This window comes from Rhinatrema bivittatum, chromosome 3, assembly GCF_901001135.1.
Source record: "Rhinatrema bivittatum chromosome 3, aRhiBiv1.1, whole genome shotgun sequence".
Classification (NCBI taxonomy): Eukaryota; Metazoa; Chordata; class Amphibia; order Gymnophiona; family Rhinatrematidae; genus Rhinatrema; species Rhinatrema bivittatum.
In genome coordinates, this window is record NC_042617.1 from 191,018,238 (window position 1) to 191,043,892 (window position 25,655).

A 25,655-nucleotide genomic window follows, 5' to 3' on the forward strand; every position below is an offset into this window, starting at 1 on the left:
CGATGTGGTATATCAACAAGCAGGGAGGCACGAGATAGTTCCGCTTGTGCCAGGAAGCGATTTAGATCTGGTCCTGGGCCTTGTGCCAGGGGATGGTGCTCTGGGACATGTACCTGGCCAGAATGGACAACGTAATAGCGGATCGGTTGAATCAAACTTTCCATCTCCATGAGTGGTCCCTGGACCAGGCAGTGGCGGATCTGATATGTTGTCTCTAGGGGACCCCGGACGTGGATCTGTTCACATCTCCCTGCAACAGCAAGATAGCAGTTCTGCTCCGTATATCAGACGAACTGTGCCCCAGCTTTGGATGCCTTTTTCTACAACTGTGGCCAGGGCCTCCTGTATGTGTATCCTCTGATCCCTCTAGTAATGAAGGCTCTCTTGAAGCTCCTCATAGCCCTGCATTGGCCAAGGCAGGTTTGGTTCCCGCTGCTACAGGATCTGTCCCTTTGGGAACCAATCAGCCTGGGACTATCCATGGATCTCATCACTCAAGCTCAGGGCAGGCTGTGGCATCCCAACCTCTGAGCCCTATCTCTCATGGCATGGATGTTGAGATGTTGATTCTGAAGGCCCATGACCTCTCAGACGATGTGTCTCAGGTTCTGGTGGCGTCCAGAAAACCTTCCACTAGGAAGTCCTATGGGCTTATGTGGAAGTGGTTTCTTATGTGGCTAGGCCTGGATCCCTTCTCTTGCTCCACTCACAAACTGCTTGATTACATCTTCTACCTCTTGGAGCTGGTCTGAAAACAAACTCCGTTAGGGTGCACTTGAGTGTGATCGAAACTCACCATAAAGGTGTAGATAGTTCGCCCATCTCCATGCAGCCTTTGGTGGGATGGTTTATGCACGGCTTGCTTCAGTTTAACCCTCCCCAAAGCCTCCTGCAGTGTCTTGGGACCTCAGCATAGTGTTGGCTCAGCTAATGAAGTCTCCTTTCAAGCTGCTGAGTCCTGTGAACTTAAGTACCTGACCTAGAAAGTCATCTTTTTTTGTGGCAGTCACTTCAGTGCGCAGTCAGTGAGCTCCAGGTGTTGGTGACTTACCCTCCATACACAACGTTCTTTCATGACCAGGTGGTTCTCTGGACTCACCCTAAGTTCCTGCCCAAGGTAGTAACCAATCAGTCATTCTGCCTACCTTCTTTCCCAAGCCTAACTTGAATCAAGGTGAGGGGGCCTTGCACAGTCTGGATTGTAAGAGGGCTTTAGCCTTCTTTCTGGAGTGGACAGAATGTCATAGGAAATCCATGCAAATTTTCGTCTCTTTTGACACAAATAGATTGGGAGTTGCCATTGGTAAGTAGACACTGTCCAACTGGATATCTGATTGTATCATGTTCTGTTATACACAGGTGGGAGTGCAGCTTAGGGGTCATGTCAAGACTCATTCTTTCAGAGCCATGCCCACTTGAGGGCAGTTCCTATGGAGGAGATCTGCAGGGCTGTGATGTGGAGTTTCCTCCATACGTTCACCTCTCACTATTGTCTGGATAAGTATGGCTGATGTGACAGTAGATTCGACCAGTCCATCCTCAGGAGTCTCTTTCAGCTCTAAACCCAACTCTTCCTGCCTAGGGCCTTTTTGCGGATCCAGGCTGACTCCCTCTGTTGCCAACAGCACTGCTGTTGTTGTGCCCTTTGGCACGTGGTTAGGTGTCTGTTGGTCTTTTTGTTTCAGGGACAGTCTGTAGTTAGGGATTCACCCATGTGTAAGGACTACCATCCTGCTTGTCCTAGGAGAAAGAAGAGTTGCTTACCTGTAACATGTGTTCTCCTAGGACAGCAGGATGTTAGTCCTCACAAAACCCAACCACCACCACCCTGCAGAGTTGGGTTTCGTCTATGTTTGTTATTTTATTTTTTTATAATTCTATGTTACGAGACTGAAGAGGGACCCTGCGTGGACACATGGATTAGGGCATGCTGAGTATGCTCAGTGTGTCAGTCAAAGTTCTAGAAACTTTGACAGAAGTTTTCCGTGCCGGGCTCCATCTGATGATGTCACCCATGTATGACTGACATCTTGCTGTCCTAGGAGAACACCTGTAACAGGTAAGCTACTCTGCTGTCTGAAAAGTGCCCACCTTTTCTGCTCTTAAAAGTATATGTTGGGATCAAGACATAGAGAAGTTTACCCATGGAAAAGTAGAAAGGTTCAAAGGCAGCATTAGATCAGGGGAGGCAATAACATAGTTTTGCACTTCAAAACTATATGCATTATTCTGAAGGGAAAACTGCAAAAAAAGCAAGTGAAAATCTGTGGGTACATTTTTGCCAGGCAGTTTTCAAAGGGAAAGTTTGCTTGTATTTGAGAATTTATGTGAAGTCTGTGGTTAAAAGTACCAGTAAACTTTGCAACTATATGGATTCTTTTGAAAATTTGGTAATTTTATAACATTGCAGGTAACTTATGTGACACGTATGTGCACATTTGCTTTGAAAATTATACCACTGAAAGTATCTGAATAATTTACATAGAAACCTGCTATCTGATGTGCTTAAATTTCCAATGTAAACTTCCATGCATATTTTTTTAAATCAAAAAGTATGCGTAAAAGTGAAAACTCCATCCCAGTCCCACCCCTGGAAACAACTTGGTACAAACCTGGTAAATTACTGCATGAACATGACATATGTAAGTTTACCCCCACATCAGGCAGTCAATTTTATATAACCTCTATTTCTACACAGAAATAGGTTTGATTGCTAAGAGCAATACTTAATAGATATGTTTATGAATGACTTTTTCATCTTTACTAATCATTTATTAAGTAATATCTAATAACATTATAAATCATTTAATATAATTATTCCTTTTTGTATTATAGCACAAATGGATATGAAAGATTGGCACTGGGGGAATATACAGTTATGCATTCTCTCACTGGATGGTTACCAGAAATCATTCCTCTCTAGTAAGTTATTTTACCAAGCTATTTTTTGTTTTATCCTTTTCTCCTGAGATAGATACTGTATCTTTAATGGAGTTACAAAAGGGTCATACGACCTGTGGTATGCATTATAGAAAGAAGCTTCTTTATAGTGTGTAGAGCATCTTAGTACCTTTTTGTTCTCAAATTTTTTCATGCAAATTTACTTGAAATTTTTATATAGTTAAGCATATTTTTATTTACCTTTTTAATTATGTTTTTTGAAAAACATATTTCTGTTGACCACTTTTCAGGGCTGTATCAATGCTGTTGATATTGTTCTTTGAAGTTCCTTTCTTAAAAGTACATGAAAAGAAAATAAAACATTATCTTATCAATTCTTTTGTGGCTGACATGTTAAAGCATATCAATGGTTTGAAGTAGTTCTACTACAAGTATATAGCATATACTTTACTGATGGACCAAAAACTGCTAATATTGTCAGATTGAAAAATTCAATTCTATATTATGCAAGATTTGTTTGAGAATGTCAATTTGAGTTGTCTAGGCCAGCAGAAAAGGCTTCAAAGTGGACTGTAAATATTTTAAATAAAAAAAATAATAATTAAATTAAATACTACACTTGTTTCAAATCAGTTACTAAGACTTGGGGGTCTAGGAAACATCCATTGATGGTCAAACTGTCCTTATTTAACAAATATAAGAGACCTATTTACTAAAAAGATTGATGTGCATTATGGAGCAGATTTTAAAGTTACGCATGCACAAATGTACACCCGATTTTATAACATGTGTGCACTGTCACGCGCATGTTATCAAATCCGGGGTCGGCGCATGCAAGGGGCTGCACACATGTGCACCTTGCGCACGCCGAGCCCAATGGGAGCCCCGGTGGCTTTCTCTGTTCCCTCCAAGGCCGCTCCGAAATCGGAGCGGCCTTGAAGGGAACTTTTTTTCGGCTCCCCCCACCTTCCCCTCCCTTCCCCTATCTAACCCACCCCCCAGCCCTACCTAAATCCCCGCCCCCACCTTATTTCTTTAAGTTACGCCTGCCTCTGGCAGGCGTAACTTGCGCACACCAGCCAACTGCCGGCGCGCCTGGCACAGGCCCTTTGAAAATCTACCCCTAGGGGCCGATTTTAATTGTTATGCACACAGGGTACATTTGTGCACGCTGCGCACAAATGAACACCCGATTTTATAACATGAGCGTGCTGCCGCGGGCATGTTATCAAATCCAGGGTTGGCATGTGCAAGAGGGTGCACACATCTGCACCTTGCGTGCACCGAGTCTGAAGGGAGCCCCGATGGCTTTCCCTGTTCCCTCCAAGGCCGCTCTGAATTCAGAGCGGCCTTGGATGGAACATTTTTTTAGCTCACCCCCACCTTTCCCTCCCTTCCCCTATTTAACTCATCCCCCAGCCCTACCTAAATCCCCCCTCTATCTTATTTCTTTGAGTTACGACTGCCTCTGGCAGGTGTAACTTGCACGCGCCGGCCAGCTGCTGGCACGCCAACCCCCGGCACAGGCCGCTGTGCCAGAAGACTCATGACCGCCCCCGGACTGCCTCTATGCCCCCGGCCATGCCCCTGGACCACCCCTGACCTTGGCTATGCCCCCAGACCACCCATTTTTGAAAGCCTGGGACATACCGTGTCCCGGGGCTTGCGCGCGACACCGAGCCTATGCAAAATAGACTCAGTGCGTGCAGGGGTAGGTTTTCGGGGGTTACGCGCATATCTTATGTGCCTAACCCTTTGAAAATCTACCCCTATGGGTGTAACCAATAAAGCTTAAAAATTTGTAAGAACACAAGGAAAATATTAATCATCTCATTAATCACCTCATTAATTCTTTAAAAAGCTTTATGTGAATCATAATAAGCCTAGTGATCCTAATAAGCCTTGTAAAGTTAACATTAGCAGGCTAATATACCTGTGGAAGATCTCATGTGCCTGCGGCCTGAGATACCTAAAAATGCAACTAACCCCAAGTGATATTGCTTCCCCAGCACCAAATCTCCCTCCCCTTCAGCAGATTCCTTTCTCTAATGAGTGCAAAAGGTAGCCTTAGGTCAGCCAGTTTCATTTTGAATTCCAGTGCTGTTGAATTAGGAATAACTGGGGATCACTCCTGCTGGAATCAGGACTTGGGGGCTTTATGAGGTAAATTGGGAAAGGAAGCATGAACATTGGGAATGTGTATGTGTTGGGTAGGAGTTATGGGACCTTTTGGATATTAAATGTGGGGAAGTTGGGTTTCGAGCCATAGGTAAGACTACCATGGTGGTGGGGGTAGATAACTTAGGGCTAACTGCCCCTATAAAGTCATAAGCTGGATGCCTACGCTACTAATATATATTACTACAGCCACTGTAGTAATTGATGTTAGTGCTGTGAGACTGATGAACAAACTTTCTCGGCTAGAGGCTTGTTGTGAAGAACAACTGGCTTGCTCCTGGAGGGCCAAGTCATATTCAAACACAGTCTGCACAACTGTTTCTTTTTTTTCCATCGATAAGCAGGCTGAATTAGCCTTGCTGTTTGGGTGGTGTCATCCGATGGCGCTCTTGCAGACCTTCTCTCTTTAAGACAAAGCTTCGATGTGCTGTGCCTGCTCAGTGTTCGTTTTTCCGTACTCATGCACAGGTGTGTTTTCTTCTCTCTCCATTGTGTCTTCTCACTTAAGTTTTTTTCTCCCTTTTTCATGCCAGCGATACCACTACAGCACTTTTCAGTGCTACCGACAGTATGTCCAAGAAGCTGGGGCTCAAATATTGTCAGGGCAGACACATAATATCCGTCACTGATAATCACAATTACTATTACCTCTGACTCAGTCCGGACCATGACCAGGCGTCGGATAAGGACTGCGGCCACATGTCCCCACAGACGCAGAGGCAGAGGGCCGAAAAGATGGCTCGTCTTCATGAGAGAAAAGGATCCACCTCTGGGACTTATGCATCCTCCCCATGGTGCTCACCTCACTCTTCTCTGGGGCCTAAAACTTATTCTCACAATGTCCACCGGAGAGTCTCTTTCATGGAAGTGCAGGTGAAGTCGAAGGCTAAGCACAGTAAACCATTGTGTGATGGGGTTGCTACAGCACCGGCAAATCCCAAACCAGGGCCCAGAGGTCAGCCCAAATCCAATTTGGGCACCAGTGCATCATCTGCACTGATGAAAGCCTCACACCAATGCCTCGACAAGGCGTCTGCGTCAGGCTCTAAACAACTTCATGGTGTAACCATTCAAGTGGCTAAAGAGTTGTTCCATAAAAGGGACCACGATGCTCCAGCTGCTACCCATGGAGCATCAGCTCAGATGTCGCAACAGGCACGATATTGGTGGTTTCGATGCAAATGATTGTGCACTCCAAGACACATGGCGCATCAACGCATATGCGGCATCCTACCACACACGATGCCCTCATGACGCACAGCCCAGGTTTTTCAGCATATGTCATTTTTAAGCATATGTCGTTTTTCAGCATATGTCATTTAAGAATAATGGAAAAAATAAATCCGCTTCTTCTCATGGGGGAAGGAACCCTGGGGGACCGACAGCCCACATAGCAAGAGAAAGAGACTGGAGCCTTCATCCCCATCACAGCATGTGGTCCCGATCTTGGACATCTTGTCACAGCCCCCTTGGGCTTCCCCTCCCAAATCTGTCTCAGTTAGTTCCAGGTTTTCATCTTCGCTGGGAGACTGTACTGTCTATTCAGATTTATCTACATGTTCTCATTTACAACACTTCATTCTTCAAGAACTGTCTCCAAGGGACAAGACAGCTCCTCAGGACAAGGGTTCCTGGGTCTGGATACAACGATCCTCAGACATCTTGTCTATAGCTATACGCCCTGGTGGGAAGCATTCTCCAGCTCCCATAGCTCAGGAGGAACAGCAGCGCCCTTCTAATCTATCTCTGAGCCAGTCTCAACAGGTCATAGATCAAATTTCAAGAATCATAAGGAATTTCTTCTCCTCTTCATATCCTGGACTTTTTTCCCCCGCATATTCCAGGTCCAAGTGGTGAAGGAATTCCTGACTGTGCCCCAGCCTCTCCGGAGGTGCCTGTATCCCAGGCTCCTGATAAGCAAGAGGATTCTCAGTCATCACCTCAGTCAGTCCATAAGGACTTTCCACCAGAACTTTTGCCTTCCAGCTCAGCGGGTATTTCTTCTGACCCGCCAGAGGAACTGTCAGATCACTCTTATCCCCCAGAAGATTTAACCTATTCATGGTCTGTAGAAAAACTAGGTGCTGTGCTGGGGCTGGAGGTCTGGAAATTCCCTGATCCTTGGGAAGAAGTCTTCAGAATCCTAAAGGTTTTAGAAGTTCCAGCAGAACTATTGGCCCTGCCTTCCCATAAAGTTCTCAATGCGGTGTTGTTGAAAATGTGGGAATTCCCTTACTCCACCCTCCCAGTTTCCATAAAGTTGGATTTGAAATTTAGATTGCAAAAGTCTGTGACCTGTGGAGTCTTCCAGCTTCCGCATGCATCAGTGGTCAAGGAATCGGAGATGAAATGCGCTAAAAAATCCAGACTGCATGCGTCTACATCTTCAATGAGGGAACATAAACTTATTGATCATTTTGCCAAGAAAACATTTCAAACTGCATTGTTAACATCCAGGATCCAACAATATCAGTTTGATATGGTCCAGAATCTATATGAATGCTGCAGTTTTTAATGCCATTTCTGCACTCAAAAACAGATCAGCCAGACATGCCTCAATGTTTTTATGATATGGAAGAAAGGTTGAGACATTTGCTGAGGGCAGTCTACAAGTCCTTTGAAACCTCTTCCCAGACTTCTGCCACTACCATTGCTACTCATTGGATAGCTTGGCACTCGCGTATTCGCCTCTCAAACAGATACTGTGCAGAACTGAAGCAAGCTGTCTGGCGGCGTAGTTATAGTCCACCATGCCTTCTAAATCTCGCCACCTCAACACACCTGTATTGAATCAACCTTATATATTCAACTTTATGTATTCAACCTCATGCATTTAACCTAATACATGTAACCTAATGTATTCAACCAAATGTATTCATGCCACGTATTGTTGATAAAAACGGCATCTCATCGCTCAAAAAGTTATTGTACAAAGCTAGATCTAGCTGTCTAAGGGCGTTATTGAACCCTATTATGTCCTTTATGAACCACGATGAAAACGCCCAAATTCATTAGGGGATTAATTAAAAATTCTCTCATAATCCACCAATGAAAAAGAAATAAAATAAATAATAATAATAGGAAAGACACTATGTACTAAATGAATTTTCACATCCATTTCTTGACTTTTAATGTTTATTCCATATTTATTGTCAAGATGTTCTAGTGACAAAAAATATATATATGAGGAATGTTCATCAAGGTCGGGACAGTGAAAAAACATAAATCATAAATAATATTAATTTACCATTATATTCTAGTGTCAAAGGGTATATTCATCCAAGTGGCCTCGATAAGGACAGTAAGAAATCATGAGTAATAAATCATAAATAATATTGATTTACCATTATTTATGTCACCCTTAAAAATTACCTCTCATGTCAAATACTCCAGTCATGCTATAGAATGTCATGTCAAACACTAAAAACTCATGAATATTAACCTAATTTGAATTGAATAAACAATTAGTTGTAAAAATCACCATCAGTGTTGATGGATGCCTACTAACCGGTGTGGTCACATTGTACGCCTCACACGCATAATAATTGAAAATACTAAAGAACACCCACACTAAAAAATGAATCAAAAGATTTAAAAGTTGTGCAAAAATGCAAAATAAATAAATAAAAATAAAAATAAAAATGAGAGTAAAAATGAAAATAAAAAAAATGAAAATAAAAATAAAAACCGAAAAAACAGCAAAAGCATTAAATTGAATATACATAAAAAATATATAAAAAAATATATATATTCTAAAAAGTAGTCTAAAGATACACACTAAGATCAGTCTCTCCATTAAGACCCATCGGGGAGATGGTTCTAAATTCAAAAATGAACTGTTGTTCAAGCTTCAACAAAAGGTTATCAAAATCACCTCCCCTCCAATTTTTAGATGGCTGTTTAATATCGCAGAACCTATAGTCTTTGAAAGTGTGACCCATCTGTACAGAGTGTGCTACTAAAGGTTTCCCTTCACATTTTCTATTAATAGCACTTTTGTGCTCAATTATCCTTCTATTAAATTGTCTGATGGTCTTGCCTATGTAAATTTTATTGCAAGGACAGATGGCTATATAAATAACGCCTGTACTCCTACAATTGGTTAAACTCCTAAGTTTGAAGGTCTTCCCAGTAGTTGGAATGGATAACGTGGACAAGTGCAAGGTGTTGCATATAGGGAAAAATAACCCTTGCTGTAGTTACATGATGTTAGGTTCCATATTAGGAGCTACCACCCAAGAAAAAGATCTAGGCATCATAGTGATTAATACTTTAAAATTGTCGGCTCAATGTGCTGTAGCAGTCAAAAAAGCAAACAGAATGTTAGGAATTATTAGGAAGGGAATGGCTAATAAAACGGAAAATGTCATAATGCTTCTGTATCGCTCCAAGGTGAGACCGCTCCTTGAATACTGTGTACAATTCTGGTCGCTGCATCTCAAAAAAGATAAAGTTGCGATGAAGAAAGTACAGAGAAGGGCGACCAAAATGATAGAGATGGAACTCCTCCCCTATGAGGAAAGACTAAAGAGGTTAGGAGTGTTCAGCTTGGAGAAGAGACAGCTGAAGGGGGATATGATAGAGGCGTTTAAAATCATGAGAGGTCTAGAAGGGTAAATGTAAATACTGTATACAGTTTTTTCTGCTTTTCTGTACTTTTTTTGGGCTGCTCAGAAATTAACAGCTGCTCTGGGCAGGCGTTAATTTCTGAGTGTGAAAATGTGCGGGTGAGGTGCTTGCTTTTTTTTGGATCTGGGGAGAATAGTTAATAGCCTCATCAACATGTATTTGCATGTAATGAGCGTTGTTAGTTTCATGGGGGGTTGGATGCGCGTTTTGGACGTGCTAATCCCCTTATAGCATAAGGGATTGTGGACGCGTCCATCCATGGGTTAAACAGTATGCTCGACTGAATGCACTGTTTTGCATCGTCCTCTTTATGTAGTTAGTCCCCAATGACTGTAGTGCCACCTACTGGTATAAAAATTTGTGACTATTTTAGACAGAGCTTGAGAGAAAATTGATTGATATGTCACAGATAAATAATTACCCTTAATTGATGTGAAACATATACTACTCCTTAGTTTTGAAAGGTCAGCTTTACTCATTGAGAAGCAGTGATTTGACATTTATAAATGGTATTTTTTGTTTTTAAAAGTAGTAAAAAGAAAATTGCCATCTATTTGGACTGCAACAAAAGTAATCCAGTTAACATTTAGAGAGGCATTTTCATAAACAGTGATATCATTAATTTCATTTAATTCTAAGATCGATGCAAGTATGCTGCAATAACATTGGGCTGCTTAGTGCGTATGTTAGAATTAGGGAAATATCAAAGGCATAATCACCTACCTTTCTCTCCTACCCCACATTCCAAAGAGTGAGATCCAACATCCCAATAAGTGAGACTGGAGGCCAAAGAGTGAGATGTTTTTAGTGGAAAGTCAACTGTATTGTTTTGCAAAAAAGAAGCAATACAAATTATATTTAGCTTTCTTTAATCTCATTTATATTGCAATTATTTAATTCTACACATACAATCTTAAGTCCTATCCTTCCCTCTCCCCCATACGATCCTAAGTTTTTCCTGTCCCCCCAGCTCTATCCTAGGCTATTTCATCTCTTTCCCACCCCCCAGCTCTATCCTAGGTCCTTTCATAACTATAGATTTTACATGAAGAACTAGTATTGCCTTCTGAGGTAAAAATAACATAACACATATATCACATTTGTAGTTCCAAAAAACCCTGCTGAAAAATAAAAAAGACACTTGGAACCCATATGGTATAAAGCCTATTATAATATGTGTTGGATGTGGTCTTGACCTTCAGAAAGCTATGAGCAAATGGAATCGCAATCACAAAAATAGTACTGCCAGCATTTAAATAGCAACAACTCTGCCTATAAAAAGGCAACACTGCAAATATTATACCAGGCCCTAAAAAAGCAGTGCACTTCCTATAAGGAAAACAGAACAAGCCAGGCTGATCATAGATCCTGCATTAGTTGCTAGAGAGTAGCATGGGATGGTAAGTGCTACACCAAAAAAGTAACTTGCCACCCCAATTTTAGACATTAGATCAGTCAGAGATAAATCAAAACCCTGTCCAATCCAATTAGTGGCGATCCACCTCCCTCCGCTCAGTCAGCAGCAGGAGTCACTTTTAAGTGAACGTCATCTCTTGCTTCCACGGGGCCAGTCTCACAGCTTTTACTGTGGTACTGGCCCTGCGGCAGCAGGAGATCACATTTGCTTAAATGCTGCTCTTGCTGCTGCCCATACTATGGCTTAGCAGGTCTTTGCGGAGCCAATCCTGCAGCAGCTGAAGAGAGAGTGGGAGAACCCAGCGGCTGTCAGACCCCGTCCCACTGGTGGATGAAGGGCAAAAGATACCCAGCAGGCTACTAAGGAGCCCATCTTATTGCACCCAAGTGAAGGAGGACCCAGCAGCCACCAGTGCACCCCCATCCTGCTGGCAGTTGAAAAGTAAAGAGGTCCCACAGACTGCTACAGAACCTATACCTTGGTGGCCCAAGACAGAGAGAGGACTTAGTAGCTGCCAGGGAGCTCTATCTCACTGGCAGCTGAAGAACAAGAGAGGTCCAGCAGATGGTTGTGGAGCCCATCCCATGGTGGCTGAAGAGAGAGGGGGGTCCTGTGGCCATCAGTGGACCCATCCTGCTAATGGCTGAAAAAGAGGCCACTTGTAGTCCCTCAGTATTTCTCTGTCTCCAGCAGTTGGTAGAGGTGTAAAACCTGCAATCTGGAGTAGTTAAAAAAAAAAGAAAAAAAAAGGATTAGAAGAAAGGAAGATATGCTCCCTGAGCTGTTAGGTACCTTTCTGAGCCATCCCTTGGATAGAGCAGGGTGAGCAGGTGGGTTGGTTTCCCTGGTTTGGCTCAACCCGCTCTCTCCAGGGGATTGACAGCCAGGGATCTGGTTCTCTTGGTCCTGCTGAAATTAACTCTTCTAGATCTACCCTTTGCAGGACTCTGACCAGCCGCTGGGAAGTATATTTTTATTTCCCTTGGGATGGACTTCCACTTTAGAAAATAAAATAAAAAAGGGTGAGGAAAAGTAGTCCAAAGAGGTGTTGCAAGAGGAGAACGTGATCCTGCAGGCAGAGAGGTTTGAGTGAAGCCGCAAGAAGGGAAAGAGGAGTGACCGAGGCACTTCAGCAGCCTGGGCATCCAAAGAAATGACTTGGAGGAGAATTTATCAGCATGTGGAAAGCGCACACACATGGCTGCGACTACGATATATGCAAAATACTGCAGGGCCTACGCAGAAAGGAAATCGCAGCATTGTATTCATGGTGTTCCTCAGAGGGAGGAAGAAGCTCCGGGTTGGCTGCGGAAGCAGGGAACTGCAGGTGTGCCACCCAGTTATCTAGAGGTGGTAAGCAGGCTTATTCCAGCAGCGTGGGATAGGCATCCATTTTGTCCCCACATGGTGACCATCAGGCAGCTTCAGGGGAGGGAAGGGATTCCCCATCTCAGTTATTGCTGGCGGTTCAGGACTCGGCGGGAGGTTGGGAGAGCACCAAAGAGGATGGGAATGAGTTTGGGGAGATCGACTTCACAGATTCTGAGGCTCTTTCCTCGCATTTTGTGTTGCTTATGAACAAAGCGTAGTTAGCTAAGAAAGATGTAGGAGGCAAGCATTCCCAGGCCTGGGGGCCTTCAGGGGGTTCTGGGGTGATCATCTGGCTGCTGGGTTTCAATCCAGCAAGGATATGGACTATTTGGGATATTCAGAGGGGACAGAAGACTCTCTGGGAGATCCTGGAGAGGACCCTCTGGTGGATGATGGGTGTAGAGACTCCTCAGATCTGGAGGACATACCGATGGCTGAAGGAGATGACCCTAGGGTGGTCTGATTGTTCAATAGAGAGGAGTTTCACCCGATCATCCCATATGTGCTGGAGGAACTAGGGAACGTTTCCTCAAGAGTGTTATGGTTTTGAGGTGTTTGAGTGGATTCTCGGGTACTGTGGGAGATGGCCACGCCCACAGGAAGGAACCCCGTGGGGAGCCACAGTACTGGGCTAGACTCGGGATGCACAAACACAGAGTTTTGTCTTTTATTGCACAGCTGATGGCTACCACCAGAGGTGGCAGTAGTGAGGTGATCCAGAGGTAACAGTCCAGGGACCCTCGGCAAAGGGGAACCCGTCTCACCGAGATGGTATAGGGAGATCTAGGCGTAGGTTCCCAGCACGGTAGAGCTGTAGGTGAGACAGACTAAGAATTAGATTACTCACTAGATGGTAGCTCTAACGTTGATGATTCCACCAGGCAGAAGTAGATAGTAACAGGCACCGAGGCAGGGAGAACATGCCCTTGAGGAGCGAGTACCTAATCCCAGTAAGGCCCCTGAAAAGAAGCAAAGGGCCCCCGAGGAGCAGGTACCCAGGTTAGAGAATACCCCAAAGGGCAGAGAGAGCTTCCAGCTGTAGCACGGAAGCGGCAGAGTACCTTAGACCGGACGAATCCAATCCTTGCTAATTCAATGAGCTAGCAAACAAGCATAGGCTAAATACCCGCATGGCATGACATCACTCGAGGGGGATGCCCCTGAGGTTCCCGCCATGATGTGGATAAAGACGTGGGTGGCATGCACGCGTGCACCCTAGGAAGCCCTTAGGAGAAACATGGTATGAGGCCTCGGTCCCACCCTTGCCCCGCCCCTGCCCCACCCCTTTCCTTCGGCGCCCCCCCCCCGTCCACCTTTCCCTTTATAACCCGCCCCCCAGCCCTACCTAAATCCCCCCTACATTTATTTTGTAAGTTACGCCTGCCTCTGGCAAATGGCCGCTGTGCCGGAGGCCTCGGTCCCACCCTTGCCCCGCCCCTGCCCCACCCCTTTTGTCAAGCCCTGGGACATACACGCGTCCCAGGGCTTTTTGTGCGCCGCCGGGCCTTTTGAAAATAGGCCCGGCACGCGTCACCCCCCCATTGTGTAAATCTTCCTGGATTTACTTGCGTAGGGCTTTGAAAATCTGCCCCTAGGTGTATTTTAAATCATATGCACGCAAGTGCATGCATGTTTTAAAATTCTAGTGTATCTACGCTTGTGCTCCTATATGCATCTGTAGAGGCTCATGTGCGCTTGTTTTAAAATTTGCCTGTAAAGTTATAAAATATGGGGAAAGAATTAATCAAAGAGTGCTATTTTTTTGTTATAGGGCACAAAGTGTAATCAAAGAATATAGTTCAGTGTCCAGAATGATTTTTTTCTACCTATTGTTCAATTTAAGGAATTCTAATATGTTTTTTTTTTTCTATCAGCCCAACATACATACACAAAGTTTGGGATTTCTTAAAGGAAATAGTGACAGAGTTCAAACCAACAGAAGAGGTACTCCCTGAATTCCAAGGATCAAAGACTGATACACAAATTAAGGAAGACAAAGTAGCTGATGTTAAAAATGAAGTTCCAGCTGTCACCAAGCCAACTGAAAAACTTAGCAAAGGTAGGAGACCACATAGCAAGCATAACTGATGCTATCTTTATTTATAATTTGTTTTTTATTTTATTTTTCTAAAGAGAACAGTCTAAAATTTTAATTACTGTTACTATAACTGAATAAAATCACCATAAAATGCTGACATTTTGGAAGCTATGCATGTTTAAAAATCAGTTCTTTTTTCTATATTTTAATATGGTATTGCAATAGAATGAAATATGTGTCCCAGTTTAATCTTTTGAAGTATAATACCTGTATGGCAGTAAAACAAAGCATTTATTTAAGAAATTTATAGCCTGCCTATCTACCATTCTAGACAGGTAGTGAATAAAAACATTTACAAAAATTATAGAATGCCAAAAAGCTTGACAACATAAAGCGCTGCTCTTCTAACTGCATGAAGCTTAACAGATACAGAAGAGAATTTCCAAATAGGGGCCATCGTCTTGGACAATCCTGAAAGATTAGCAAATTCAGGGTCAAAGTCTTGTGCAAATGGTTCCATCTTTAATATTTTCTTAAAAATTTTTACTGTATGGTCAGGTGTTAATTCTTCTGGGAGGGGTTCCACCATACAGGACCAGCCACAGAAAACATTTTACTGTGAGCACAGGCAGTGGAACACCTTTTTAATTGGGGGGACCAAGCAATCTTTGCCCCTAGTTCTACTCCCAACTGCAACTCTAGCTCCACCCCACTGCCAATTTCTTACTTTATGTTTACAGTTTATATCATTCTTTCTTCTATACATTCTTTGCATAAATCATAGATTAGAATTACTCATTTCCAGACCTACCAATAAAATACTTGATACTATAAAACCGTTAGGGTCTTCTTTCTGCTTGCAGACAGGCATGCCCTGCCCATGAGAAAATTAGCATTACTATTTCCTAGCACCTAGTCAGATAGATTCAGGACCAGTGGGTTATGCACCTCTACTAGCAGATGGAGATGGAACAATCTGACGTCACAGTATATATATATTCCTGCAATGACATCAACCTGCCAGTATTCTCCATCTCTAGCAGATGGGGGACGTGCATTTCCCAACTGGGAAATACTTTAGATTTTGGAAGGAGAAATAAAAGCAAAATTAATTCGCCCTGCTCTCCTGCGATGATACCAAATGGTCCCTCCTACAGTTGAGAATTCCTGAAGTGATTTCCATGGTCCCTCAGATGAGTGCCTTGCACTGTCAGCTGGTTTTTCAACCGGCATGTACTTAGCTGCTTGGACAGCTGAAGGGCAGCAGGTACAGGAAGCTGAGTGCATGGTGACATCATATACCCTCTCCCCCCACAGCTGGAGACCATCACCGTACTCAGCTAGGAAAGGCTGAGCTCAGGAAAGATTTAAAAAAAATAGGGTTTATTTTTGTACGGCTTTCTCCCGATGTTTGTCCCGATCCGAGGGAGGTTAAGGAATGTGGGCAGGCTGGCGGATTGAACTGCCTCTATAGGACTTGCACGTGACTCTACTAATTGCGACCCTTGTGGACTGATAGCTCTGTGGGTCAGAGCTGTCCAAAATATGCAATTAAAAGGGGAATGATAATCCCCATCAATAAAAGAAAGACCGGATACCAAAAGGGCTGAGTCTTTTAAGAGTGAAAGCTCATAAAAAAGGCAAGAAATAAAAGGCATCATTAGACAAGCATTGTGTCAAGGTCTCGGTACCATAAAAAAAGAAACACTATGCAGAAGTTTCTGAACGGAAACAGATGGCACTTAGTGACCCATCGAAAGCACTGGCACAGATAGTTGGTGCCATCCTCTGCACTGAGAGCTTTGGCCTGAGTACTTCGATACAATACTTTTCATAAAAGTCACTGGTGCAGTACATGCTCTGAGTTCTTTAGTGTTGAAACCCTTGGCATTGGAAGATATTGGCACTGATATTTCATCTCTTCCGAATTGGATCCGGAATCATATGCGTCTTTAGTTAAGATGAATTCTCTTTTTTCTCTGCCTTCAATACTAGATTATCAGGCATTTGTCCAAAGAATATAGTTGGACTTTTTTTTTTTTTTTTAAATTGATAGTTTTATTAAACTTTGAACATGAAATTGCTAGTACAATGTGATTATGTGTACAGAAAAAATCATCCCCATATCCCCCACCACCCCCATCCCCTCAGGCGTAGTGGAGCTTCGGCCAACTACAGCATGATCCGAAGTCGTCAAAAGCAAAGGAAGGCTGCTTGCGTCCATACCTGTAGGCCAAAGTTTACAACGCTAATGAGTGAAGCAAACAGCCTCTGCAACAGAGTGAAGGAAAATTTAGGACAATACATCCCCATCCTTATCCTGATGTCATAGATAAGGCCCAGCAGCGTCTTTGCACTCAAACATTCATTGCTGCCCGCAATTTGATAGCCATTCGATGGAAAACATCAGGTGCCCAAGATAGCGGATGTCGTTGAAAAACTACATACCTATTATCGGCTGGCCTCCTTAACAGCCGCCAAATATGGGAGAATGCCTTCCTTTATTAAAACCTGGAAACCGTTTTCTGACTATATAGCTCAACTGTAATCTGAGATTGTTGTTAGGTATATTCTCTTCTTATAAGTTATATGGGGAAATGTTCTGATTCACAGTGTCCTGGATAGTTGGACTTTTTAAAGATGTATATGTCTAACATTAAGTTGCCAAACTGGATGAGACAGAGGGTACATCAAGCCTATTATCTTATTTCCAACAGTGGCCAATCCAGGATACAAATACATGGCAAGTACACAAACATTAAATAGATCATATGTTACTAATGCTGGTAATAAAAAATGGCTATTCCCTAAATAAAAGGCTTGTGCGAGGCAAAACCAGGAGATAGGGTGTGACTTGGAAGTGCGCAGCCTCATGGAATTTAAAAGGCCCGTAGCCATGTACATATCTGCCGGTTCACAAATAAAATGGTTTGCCGAAAAAGGGCGAGACATGGGCGTGGTCTGAGTGAGGCATGGTCAGCCTGGGATTGCACCATGAAGAGAGTTATGTGGACTAGCGCGTGCCAGAAACCCGCACCTATGTAACTTCCTTCTGCTATGGAGTGCATGTAAGTAGGTAAATAAAAAAAAGGGTAATCAGCAGAGTTTTAAGGGTCGGGGTTAGTAGAGTAATAGGGAGGCAAGTTAGGTAGGGAGTTAGGAATTCCTCTCTTACTGGGGCAAACTGGGAGGGAACTGGTAAATAGGCTTAATGCGTCGACAGGCACATCTACTAAAATCCCCCCACTTATGCGCTTGAGACAGCATTCACGTACATATGCATATGTCAATATAAAATCGTGAATGCATGTAAGCATGGGTAGCTAATTTATAGCATGGGTAGCACGGGTAGCATGCATGTTATAAAATCAGCACACATATGTGCATGCGCCAGCAAACGTGCACATGTGCACAAGCACATCACTTTGAAAGTTATTTTTTGTCAACTTGACTAATGCCAATTTATGGACTTCTCCTCTAGGAACTTATTCAAACCTTTTTTAAACTCAGCAAACCTAACTTCCTTAACAACATCTTCTGGCAACAAATTCCAGAGCTTAATTGTGCATTAAGTGAAAAAGAATTTTTTCCAATTTGTTTGCTAAATTCATAGCGTGCCCCCTAGTCCTTCTATTATCCGAAAGAGTAAACAACCAATTCACATATACATGTTCTAGTCCTCTAATGATTTTGTAGTTCTCCATCATATCTCCACTCAGCCAACTATTCTCCATGCTGAACAGCCCTAACCTCTTTAGCCTACCCTCATAGGGAAGCAGTTCTATTCCCTTTATCATTTTGGTCACCCTTCTCTAAATCTTCTTCAGTGCATCTATATTTTTCTTGACATGCAGCGACCAGAATTGAACACAGTACTCAAGGTGCAGTTTCGCCATGGAGTGATTTAGAGACATAATGATTTTCTCCATTTTATTCACCATTCCATTACTAATAATTCCTAACAATGGGGGTTATTTTTGTAGGGTATCGCGTGCGATAGCTAGCTCGGGGCGGAGTTGCCCCGGAAGAGGAGGAGTCGGGGCGTCGTCGGGGCGGACGCGGCTAAAAGATCGCTGGCTGTGAAAAGGTAAGAACCCTTTTCGCTGCCAGTAGCGCGCCCAATAGCACCACCCGCCGCTCCGCCCCCCACTCAACCTTAGAGAATCCAGGCCAAAGTTTGCTTTTTTGACCACCACAGCAAACTGAGCCAATGATTTGAATGCATTGTTGACTATGGCACCTAGATCTTTTTCTGAAGTGGTAACTCCTAACATGAAACCTAACATGTGTTACTACAGCATGAGTTATTTTTTCCTATATGCATCACCTTGCAATTATCCACATTAAATTTCCTCTGCCATTTGGACGCCCACTCTTTTAGTTTTCTGGGGTCCTCCTGTAATTTATCACTATCTGCTTGTGATTTAACTACTCTGAATAATTTTGTATCATCTGCAGATTTGATTACCTCACTCATCGTATTCCTTTCCAAATCATTTACAAATGTATTGAAAAGCACTGGTCCAAGTACAGATCCCTGAAACTCTCCACTGTTTACCCTTTTCCATTGAGAAAATTGACCATTTAATCCTACTCTGTGTTTCCTGTTTTTTAACCAGTTTGTAATCCACGAAAGGACATCACCTCCTATCTCATGATTGTTTAGTTTTCTTAGAATCCTCTCATGAGGGACTTTGTCAAATGCCTTCTGAAAATCCAAATATACTACATCTACTTGTTCACCTTTATCCACATGTTTATTAACCCCTTCAAAAGAATGAAGTAGATTTTTGAGGCAAGATTTCCCTTGGATAAATCCATGCTGATTGTGTTTTATTATACCATGTCTTTCTATATGCTGTTACGTTCGTGGACCCTTGGGCCGGCTGAGACTGTGGATGTTGCACTGTGGGGACCCACAGCGAGTGTCACAGCGGGGAGGTGGCGCTGAAGAGAGACTCCGGAGAAGACTTCACAACCGGAAGTCCGAGGTCCCCCCAGGAGGAGCCTGTAGGGACCCAGACCTCTTGGACTTTGGTGGGACCCTATGCGACCATGGATCCAGGAAGTGGCCGAAGAGATGGTCGATGAGGACGGCAGGACCCAGGAGGCTGGAAGCCCGCGGCTCCCCCGGGAGGAGCCCGTGAGAGCCCAAGCTGCTGGGACTTAGGAGAATCCCCTGGGCCAGCAAGAACCGCATACCTGAGGAGGTGGAGGAAGCAGAAGTCGGAGTCCAGGAATGAAGCCGGGTCAGAAGCCAGAAGTCAGAGGTCTGAAGCCAAAGCCAGGGGCGGAAGCTGGAAATAGAGTCGTTGGACAGAGCCGGGTCAGAAGCCAGAAGTCAGAAGTCCAAACCAAAACCAGGGGCGGAAGCGAAGACGAAGTCAAAGGATGAAGCCGGGTCGGAAGCCAGAAGCAGAAGAGATGATCCAAGATCCAAAGCAGCAACAGCAACTCAGGGGACTGAGTGAACCTCATTGCAATGCGAGGTTTAGGCCTAGCTGCAGGCTTTAAATACCCTGCAGCGTCTGACGTCATCCGAGGGCGTCCACCAAGATTTCCTGCGCTGGCCCCTTTAAAGCTCCAGCCCCCGGGTGCACCGCGCCTAGGGGGCGGGGCCAAGCACATCTGTTCGGTGGCGTCTCCCTCGCGCAGGGAGAGCCGCAGCAGGAGGCAGATTGGGCCTACATGGCCGCGGGGACGTTTGTACGGGCTGGGCCGGCCCCGAGGTAGGAGGAGGGACCGGGACATGGCCTGGTCCCGTAACATATGCTCTGTGATTTTGATCTTTAGAATAGTTTCTACTAATTTTCCCGGCACTGAAGTCAGGCTCACCGGTTTAAAGATTCCTGGATCACCCTTTTTCAATATTCGGGTTACATTGGCCACTCTCCAGACTTCAGATACAATGGATGATTTTATTGCTAGGTTACAAATTTTAACTAATAGATCTGAAATTTCAGAACCCTGGGGTGCATACCATCTGGTCCAGGTGATTTGCTGCTCTTTAGTTTGTCAATCTGGCCTAAATTATCTTCCAGGTTCACTGTGATTTGGTTCAGTCGATCTGACACATCACCCTTGAAAACCAACTCTGGAACCCATATCTCCCCAACATCCTCAATACTAAACACAGAAGCAAAGAATTAATTTAGTCTTTCTGAAGTGGACTTATCTTCCCTAAGAGCCCCTTTAACCCCTTAGTCATCTAATGCAGGGGTCCCCAACCACCGGTCTGCGGACCGGGACCAAGCCGTGGGAGTTTTTTGCCAGTCCGCGGCGCCGCCAAGCACCGGCAGGTGTGTCGCGCGCTCCCGGTCTCTCCTGCTGCCGTTGCCGCCGGGCTGTCAGCACGTTCCAGCCCAGTGGGAACGGCAGCGGTGCTAGAAAAAGCTGTGGTACCTGCGGCTGGCCTTTTCTTCTTCCCGCGCCTGCTCCCCCCCTCCCGTGACCCGGAACAGGAAGTGATACAGGAAGGAGAAAGAGCCGTGCCGCGTGATAAAGTACAAGCGGCGGCTGCAGCATTGGCCCCCGAGCAATTGAAGCAGCTGGTAATCGAGAAAGGAGACAGCAGCATGAGCCTCTCGCGGCCGATGGGATTCTTCTTTCTTGGCCTGCGGGGGCTGCTGCAGCTCCCATTTGTGCTCCGGTGGGGGGGGGGGGGAAGAGGAAGTGAGTGAGAGAAAGAGAGAGAAGCAGCCAGCCAGCCTGTGTGTGATTGAATGGTCAGAGAGCTGATGTGTGTGTGTATGTGAGAGACAATGAAAGTGATTGCTCAGGGAGGTGACTGATGTGTATGTGAGAGTGTGAGATATTAGTCAGGGAGGTGACTGGTGTGTGTGTGTGTGTGTGTGTGTGTGTGTGTGTGTGTGTGAGAGAGAAAGCATGGAAGTGAGAAGTCTGGGTATGTGGGAAAGCATGGGCGTAAGAAGCCTGGTGTTGTGGGGGTGAAAGAAAGCATGGGAGTGAGAAACCTGGGTGAGTGTGCATGCATGACAGAGAGAGAGACTGCTTGGTAAGGTGACGGTGTGTGTGAGAGAAAAAGACTGGTGTGTGTGAATGTGAGAGAATGTGATTCAGAGAATGAGAAGCCTGTGCACGTGGAGAGTGGGCATGGAAATGAGAGAGACTGGTGTGTGTGTAACAGAGAGAAAGTGATTATGGGAATGAGAAGCCTGTGCATGTGAAGAGAGTGAGCATGGGAGTGAGAAACCTGGGTGTGTGTGAGACACAGCATGGGAGGGAGAAGCCTGTATATCTGAAAGAGAACATGGGAGTGGGAAGCCTGTGTGTGTGTGTGTATGCATGAGCGAGATCAGGTGACTGGTGTGAGAGAGAGAAATAAAGTGATTATGGGAATGAGAAGCCTGTGCATGTGAAGAGTGAGCATGGGAGTGAGAAAATGGGAGTGTGTGAGACACATCATTGGAGGGAGAAGCCTGTATATCTGAAAGAGAACATGGGAGTGAGAGACTGGTGAGTGTGTGTCTGTGTGTGAGAGAGAAAGAAAGTGATTATGGGAATGAGAAGCCTGTGCATGTGGAGAGAACAAGCATGAGAGTGAGAGACTGGTGAGTGAGTGTGTGAGAGAGAGAGACAGAGAAAGTGATTATGAGAGTGAGAAGCCCATATATGTAAGTAGAACACAGGAGTGGGAAGCCTGTGTGTGTGTGTATGGTATGAGAGAAGCTGTTCAGGAAGGTAACTGGTGTGTGTGTGCCAAAGACTGGGAGATGATTGGTGTGTGAGAGACAGAAACTGGTCATGAGGGCATGACTGGTATGGTGTGTGTGTGAGAGACATGGGCACTAAGGAAGAGGACCATAAGTATAGAGCTTAGCTTCTACTGCTGCTTCTGGTGTGTGCCACGGCCTGCAGGGAAGAGGAGTAGGAGAGCTGCTGGAGGGGGTAAGTAAAGGTGGCTTTTTAAGTTTATTTTTCTTGACTGCCATTTTAATTGTGTGATGTCTGTTTTTTTGAAATATTTTATTGGTGTTTGGAGAATGTTTAATAGTTTTTATGAGTTTTTAATTGTTGGATGTTATTCTGTTCATAGCTGTTTTGAAACATTTATTCTGCTTATTAGTATAGTTTTACAATTATTTCTCTGTGGGAATCTATAGCTGCTTGCTAGTTCTGTTTTCCTAATAAGAGGTGTATTGGTTTTTAGGGCCTGATTTAATATTTGTAGTGTTGCCTTTTCATAGATAGGTTTGCTCCTGTTTGAGTGTATTCCATAATACAGGTGTAACTGTGTGCGGATTAGTTTATGTGCATTACTACAGATCCTGGGAGTATGTTAGGTCGGTTCTGTGTCTGTTACCGAGATGAGATATTTTGCTAGCATATAAGCGTTTGTATCGGTCTTATTTGTTGTGTTTTCTCAAGAGGACATGCATTGGTGGTAAACTGCTGTCTTTTCATAAGTAGAGCTATTGAGCCTGGAAGTAGAAGGAGTTTGAGTTGCTGTTACTGAGATGACACCAGAACCAGAATATCTTTTTTGTAGGGTGAGTTGTATGGGGAATGTCATAATTCTGCTTTACATCCATTATTGTGGGTCAGGGGGGTTCCCGTGGATACAAACTGTTCTTTTACATCTAGCCCCGTGACGATCATGGGCCAGTGTGTAATGCATGTGAGAACCTATGGTGAGTTGAGTCACATTCACATTATAAATGTCATAATTAAATGATAAGTGTGCACTAAAATCCAACTCCCTCCATAACCCCGCCCCCATATGACCAAAGCCCCGCCCCTGCCCCACCCCTACCCCGCCGGGCCATGGAAAAATGGTCTTGCTTGAAGCCGGTCCCTGGTGCAAAAAAGGTTGGGGACCTCTGATCTAATGGTCCAACTGACTCCCTTGCAGGTTTCCTGCTTTGGATATATTTTATAAAGTTTTTATTATGAGTTTTTGCCTCTACGGCCAACTTCATTTCAAATTCTCACTTAGCCTGTTTTACACTTAACTAGACAATGCTTATGTTTTTTCCTATTCAGATGGATCCTTCTTCCAGTTTTTGAAAGTTTTTTTTTTGGCTAAAATACCCTCTTTCACCTCACTTTTTAGACATGCTGGCAATCTTTTGACCTTCCTTCCACTTTTCTTAATGCATGGAGTACATCTGGACTATACTTGTAAGATTGTATTTTTAAACAATGTCCTGGCCTGTTATACACTTTTAACCTTTGCAGCTGCAACTTTCAGATTTTTCTAACAATATTCCTCGATTTATCAAAGTTTCCTTTTTAAAATTTAGTATTAGAGCTGTAGATTTACTTATTGTCCCCCTTCCAGTTATTTGTTCAAATTTGATCAAGTTATGATCACGATTGCCAAGTGGCCCCACCACTGTTACCTCTCTCACCAAATCCTGCGTTCCACTAAGAATTAGATCTAAAATAGCTTCCTCTCTCATTGATTCCTGAACCAATTGCTCTATGAAGCAGTCATTTATTCCATCCAGTAATTTTATGTCTCTAGTATATCCTGTTGTTACATTTACCCAGTGAATATTGGGGTAATTAAAATTTCACATTATTATTGCACTACAAATTGATTAGCTTCCCTGATTTCTCTTAGCATTTCAACTGTCTAATCATTTTGGCCATGTGGATGGTAGTATACTCACTGTCACTATACTCTTAACAGACACACATGCGATTTCTACCCATATAGATCCTATTTTTCATTTAGTCTCTTGTATGATCTTTATCCTGTTGGACTCTATGCCCTCCCTGACATAAAGCACCACACCCCCAAAGGATTACCTATGCATTAGTTGATTTGTATGCTTTTGTAAATTTTTGCATGGAAAACTTCTAAATTCAATAACGGCAGATTTTTTAACAAAATATCATAAAATATCACCACAATATGGGTCGGATTTTAAAACCTACGCGCGCGGCATACATTTGTGCGTGCTACTCGGCGCGCACAAATGTATGCCCAAATTTATAACATACACGCGCAGCCGCACGCATGTTATAAAATCAGGGATCGGCGCATGCAAGGGGGTGAACACTAGTGCACCTTGCGTGTGCCGAGCCCTCGGGGAGTGGGCAAGAATATAGGTTAGACACCAGGAAAAGTCCAAACGTTTTCTTTATTTGAGTGGCGACAAGATTTTGTACAAACGCCCGACTCAGGCCGAGTTTCGCCCCATTGGGGCTGCCTCAGGGGCTAGAATGACAAATATAACATATAAATAAACTTACATTCAAAAAGTACATTGGTTAAAATAAAAAAATCCTAAAGGGTTACCACAGAAATGAATAAAAAACTGAATGTCACTTAAACCACAAATTGTATACTGTTGATTATATAAAATGATTAAATAAAGATGTTAATACCTGACCTGTATGCAGAATTTTCTTTTAATAAAAAGATATTCTTATATTGAGCTTCAAATGTCTGATAGTCTGTAAATAAATGTATATAATATTATGACTTGTGATTTGCAAAGTACAGTAAAATGATTATACATGATATTGTGAACAAAGGCGATGTGTCTTTAAGATATGGGCAACACATATTGGTTACATATAACTAACCGCTACTACACTAAATGAACTCAAAATAATGCAAAACTTGTTCACAGGAAAACAATACTAAATAAATTTGTTTAGACAACTATTTTGACAATTGGAAAATATTGACAAACATTTTATGGTCATAATGTACATAGTTTGTAACGGTTTAAAAATCACAAATAAATTGTTCCTTATTAGTTGTGACCTTGGAACTCCCTTTATGTATCTATACACACCATTACTATAACCAATTAGAATCAAAATATGATTTACCAATTGAAATCTCTTATAGCTTTCTGCGCTACAAGAATTAAATAGTAGTGCTGCTGCAATATAGAATTTTGATGAATAAGGCTGTTTCAATAAATAATTTGCTTATTTTTAAATATCAAAGTGGATGTATGCGAACCCTACTCTAATGCATAACAACTTGCTGTACTGCGACGCCGTGTTGGCTGTTTAAATAAGCAGGAGAGAGTACTAAGAAAAGCTGTCTTGCACAATTGCAGGATATATGTGTATCTTAATATGAATTCAGCGCTAACATATTAATTCAATTTACAACACACTGTATCAGCGCTAACA

At 43.5% G+C, this 25,655-nt stretch overlaps 1 protein-coding gene across 1 annotated transcript in view; it reads left to right on the forward strand.

Moving 5' to 3' along the window:
• Positions 1 to 25,655, forward strand: part of ADGB (androglobin) — a 790,434-nt gene that overhangs the window by 224,584 nt on the left and 540,195 nt on the right. The window contains exons 7-8 of the mRNA XM_029594040.1: positions 2,836 to 2,922; positions 14,371 to 14,555. Coding sequence (XP_029449900.1) covers positions 2,836 to 2,922; positions 14,371 to 14,555 — 272 coding nt within the window. The remainder of the gene's footprint in view (positions 1 to 2,835; positions 2,923 to 14,370; positions 14,556 to 25,655) is intronic.